A 4,773-nucleotide genomic window follows, 5' to 3' on the forward strand; every position below is an offset into this window, starting at 1 on the left:
GCCAGAGTGATAGCACAACAGGGAAGGCATTTTACTACACATGGCATCCAAGCCAGGTTCAGTCCCGGCTATGGCATCCCACAGAGCCAGGAGTAAATTCTGAGCACCATGGTTGTGACTCCAAAACAGGAAAAAAAAAAAAAAAACACTTGGAATGCAGGCAAAAGGTCTATCTGGACCCTGGGATGTGCCTCAGAGTGGCAGGTGAAGCTTCGAGAGGGCCCAACCTGCAGATGTGCTGGGCTGGAGAGCCGAGCCTCCTGTCCTGTCCAGTCCTGTGGGTGGGGCACAGCCCTGGATTAGGGAGGGGCGAGTTAGGGTGGGTGCTGGAGCTAGGGTGGGTGCTGGCTGGGAGGGGCTATGAGTATTTAAGTGTCTGACCCTTCCTCACTGTGTTTCCTTTGCAAGTGTTCTCTCCAGTGAAGTGGACAGCATCTTGTGGGAAGCATCAGGCGCCTTTGAGGAAGTAAGTAGCAAGGGGACCGCAGGCCGAAGTGCCACTGCCTGGACAGGGGAGCATGCCTAGGTGGGGGCGTAGAGAGAAGTTGGGGGATGGAAACAAGAGGTCTTTTTTAGGGGGTTGGTCACATCCAGCCATGCCCAGGGATCACTCCTGGCAGTGCTCAGGGGATCTATCATACAGGGTACTGGGGATTGACCCCAGGACTGCTGCATGCTGTTTGCAAGGCAAACATCGTCCTCCGTCCTATTTTGCTCTTGCCCCTCCATTTTTCTTTTTTTCTTTCTTTTATTTATTTTTGGGTTTTGGGTCACACCCGTTGGTGCTCGGGTGTTACTCCTGGCTCTGTGCTCAGAAATCGCTCCTGGCAGGCTCGGGAGACCATATGGGATGCCAGGATTCGAACCACCGTCTTTCTGTATGCAAGGCAAACGCCTTCCATGCTGTTTCTCCAGTCCCAGACATTATTTTCACATTCCTTGTTGATAGTCTGAATTATGCCATTAGGTTTTCTTTTGTTTGTTTGCTTGAGGGCCACACTCAGCTGTGCTCAGGGCCTACTTCTGGCTCTGCACTCAGGAAGCATTCCTTGTGCTGGACCTCAGGGGATCAGATGGGGTGAGGGGTTCAAACCCAGTGTCACTCCTGGCTCTGCGCTCCAGAGTTGCTTTTGGTGGGCTCAGGATCAAACCTGGGTGCCCTCCCCACTGTAAACCTGGTTCTTCTCTGTTTTGATTTGTTTTGTGTTTTGTTTTTGGGCCATACGTGGCAGCGCTCAGGGGTTTCTCCCGACTGCTCAGAATTCACTCGTGGCTGGCTCAGAATAGGCTTGGTATAGGATGCCAAGGATGAAACCCGGGTCAAATGCCCCACCACTGTAAAGTCGCTCCGGCCCTACACCTGGTTCTTATATTGAGTTAATTAAGCATTTCAGTTGTGTGGTATTTTTTTTTTAAGTCGTTCTAGTATTTTTCCCTCTTGAGCAAAATCGCGTTCCCGTTTTGAAAAGTCGCTGTTGGTGCCCATAAGAGCTCTCAGGATTACTGGCCGGTGCTGTTTTGCACCTTTTCCTGGCCAGAGTTTCAGGCATGGCTGGCTTGTTGGTTTGGCCCGGCGGCCCTTTCTGGGTTTCCCCTGCTGTGAGTGTGCCAGTGTGCCGTGTGCCAGGCACTCGCCCGAGACCTCCGCTCACCCGTGCTCTCTGCCCTCCGCTCTCTGCAGGTGTTGCTGCCAGCCGGACCCCGAGACGAGGCAGCGGGGAGCCGCTCCGGCGCCCCAGAGGAGGAAAGGAGCCGGCCGCCTCGCCCTGCCCGGGCCGGCCTCCCCGTCCCGCTGTGCCCCCCGCGCCCACCCACCGCCAACGCCGCCGCCGATCGCCATGAAGCCCAAGGCCCAGGGCGGCGAGAACCCGAGCTGCAGCATCATGGTGTTCCGGCCCAGCGCCGAGGAGTTCCGCGACTTCGACAGGTACATCGAGTACATGGAGTCGCAGGGCGCGCACCGCGCCGGCCTGGCCAAGGTGGTGCCGCCGCGGGAGTGGCGCGCCCGGCGCTCGTACGAGGACATCGACGACATCCTGATCCGCGCGCCGCTGCAGCAGGTGGTGTCGGGCTGCGCCGGCGTGTTCACGCAGTACCACCGGCGCAGGGCGGCCATGACGGTGGCCGAGTACCGGCGCCTGGCGCTCAGCGAGCCGCACCGGCCGCCGCCGCACCGCGACTTCCAGGACCTGGAGCGCAAGTACTGGAACACGCGGCTCTACGGCTGCCCCGTGTACGGCGCCGACATCAGCGGCTCGCTCTTCGACGGCTCGAGCGCGCAGTGGGACCTGGGCCACCTGGGCACCATCCAGGACCTGCTGGAGCAGGAGTGCGGCGTGGTCATCGAGGGCGTCAACACGCCCTACCTCTACTTCGGCATGTGGAAGACCACCTTCGCCTGGCACACGGAGGACATGGACCTCTACAGCATCAACTACCTGCACCTGGGCGCGCCCAAGACGTGGTACGCCGTGCCGCCCGAGCACGGCCAGCGGCTGGAGCGCCTGGCGCGCGAGCTCTTCCCGGGCAGCGCGCGCGGCTGCGGCGCCTTCCTGCGGCACAAGGTGGCCCTCATGTCGCCCTCGGTGCTGCGCGACCACGGCATCCCGGTGGGCCGCGTGACGCAGGAGGCGGGCGAGTTCATGGTCACCTTCCCCTACGGCTACCACGCGGGCTTCAACCACGGCTTCAACTGCGCCGAGGCCATCAACTTCGCCACGGCGCGCTGGATCGACTACGGCAAGGTGGCGTCGCAGTGCAGCTGCGGCGAGGCGCGCGTGGCCTTCTCCATGGACGCCTTCGTGCGCATCCTGCAGCCCGAGCGCTACGAGCTGTGGCGGCGCGGCCAGGACCGCGCGCGGCCCGACCACGCCGGCAGGCCCAAGCCGGGCGCCGCGAGGGCCGGCCGGACCCCGGCCCCGGCTCTGACGGCGACGCCGACCCCGACCCCGGCCGCCACGAGCGCCGTGCGCTCCCGGGCGCGCCCCGGCTCCGGCCCCCGGCGCCTCGGGCCCGGGCGCCCCGCGGCGACCTCCCCGGAGCCCGCCCCCAGGACCCCCGGCCGCGGCCGGAGAGGGCGCCGGCCGCGGGACCCGGCCTCGCCGGAAGGCGCCGCGCAGCAGGCGCGCGCCAAGAAGCGCTTCTGTCCGAGCGCGGACCCTCCCGGCCCTGCCCCGCCGAGCCCCGCGCCCGCGCCCGCGCCGCCTCTCCCCGAAGCCCAGGCCGCGCCCCCGAGCCCCGCCGCCGCCGCCGCCGCCCCCGAGTGAGGCTCTCCGGGCCGGTCCCCTGCGCGTGACCGGGCTCGCGGGCGTCTCCCCTCCCTCCCTCTGGCAGAGAACGGACCCGCGGGACGCTGCCCCGGTTCATTCCGGGCGACCCAGCCCAGCCTCTCTCCTGGGGGGCCCCGGAACGTGCCGCGCGCCGGTGTGCATCTGTCCGCCCGGCGCCGTCCCCCAGCCCCTCCTTTGCGCACCCGCTCAGGGTGTAAAGACTGCACGGACCTCTGTCTGGGGCGCCCCGGGAGGGCTCCCCTCGAGGACCCCCATTTCCCCCCTCCCCTGCTTTCTCGTTGCAAACCAGGCCCCACGTGGAGGCCTCGGAGGTAATTTATAACTGTTCTGTAAATTGGTACTGTTTGGATGTTCTCACCCTTCTTTGTTGATGGAGACGTTAATTAAAGGTCACTGAGACTCTAGAACCGAACCGGAGGCTCAATCCTGGTCCCCCGCGCGGTTTGGGATCCCACAGACACACCCCGCGGCTGTTTTCCCCAGCTGCGCTCTGGTTCTGTTCCTACAGAAAGTTTTAGCCTCGAGTCCGACTGGAACCCGAGAAGTCTAAGCGCCTGATTAACCTGTGGAGAGTGGAGGTCATTCCTGGAAATTTGAGGGTGATAGATACGGATAAGGCCCCGGGTCTATCCACAGATTTGAGCGCCCCCTCTGCACCCCACCGCTGGGTGAGCCTGCGAGGTCTCCCAGCACCATTTACTTGCCCGTCCTTAACAATGAGTAGTCCGAGGGCCAGAGAGAGAGAGCACAGCTGTGGGACGCTTGAGGGAGAGACCCTGTTTGATTCCGGTGTCCCCTCAGGTCCCCCAGCTTGAAGGGACAATTTCTGAGCACAGGGCCAGCTTCCACGGGTGTGGCCCAAAACCAATCAACCAGTCTACAAACTGCTTTAAAAAAAAAAAATAGCAGTTGGGCCCACCTGTCTGGAATGCAGTGTCTGGGCAGTCTTCCCCGCGAATAAACAGGATTAGGGGTGTGGCTCATGGTAAAGTGCTCGCCTTGCACGCAGTTAGTCCAGGGATCAATCCCTGGCCCTGCTACAAGCAATGTTATTGGTAAGAAATATGAGGGAGTGCGGGGCAGAGGCCAACACACTGGCCTCACACGCTGCTTCTCACCCAGTTGCATCCCCGGCACCCTATATGGTGTCCTGAGCCCTGCCAATGTCAGTTCCCTGAGCACTGAGTCGCGTAAAACCTAAACTCAGCTGAGCCTTCTCAACCGCATCATCCTAGCCCCAAAATAAACGGATAAAGAGAAAAAGACCTATGGGGCAGAACAATAGTATAGTGGGGAGGGCGTTTGCACGCCATCAAACCCATTGCATGACCCAGCTTCGATCCAAGCATCCCAGAGGGTCCCTCGAGCCTGCCAGGAGCGATTGCTGAGACAAGAGCCAGGAGTAACTCCTGAGCACCACCAGAGGTGTGTCCCCAAGACAAGCCAAAAAGACCCAGTAAACTGAAAAGAGGTTAGAGGGAAA

General features: G+C 61.8%; 1 protein-coding gene across 1 annotated transcript; it reads left to right on the plus strand.

The window, feature by feature from the left end:
• Positions 1-1,800: 1,800 nt before the first annotated feature.
• Positions 1,801-3,266, plus strand: KDM4D (lysine demethylase 4D). Its single transcript, XM_049779020.1, has one exon. It carries the CDS (start codon positions 1,839-1,841, stop codon positions 3,264-3,266), a length of 1,428 nt encoding a protein of 475 aa, XP_049634977.1. The 5' UTR covers positions 1,801-1,838.
• Positions 3,267-4,773: the final 1,507 nt, after the last annotated feature.

The sequence above is a fragment of the Suncus etruscus genome, chromosome 8 (genome assembly GCF_024139225.1).
Source record: "Suncus etruscus isolate mSunEtr1 chromosome 8, mSunEtr1.pri.cur, whole genome shotgun sequence".
NCBI classification, from domain to species: domain Eukaryota; kingdom Metazoa; phylum Chordata; class Mammalia; order Eulipotyphla; family Soricidae; genus Suncus; species Suncus etruscus.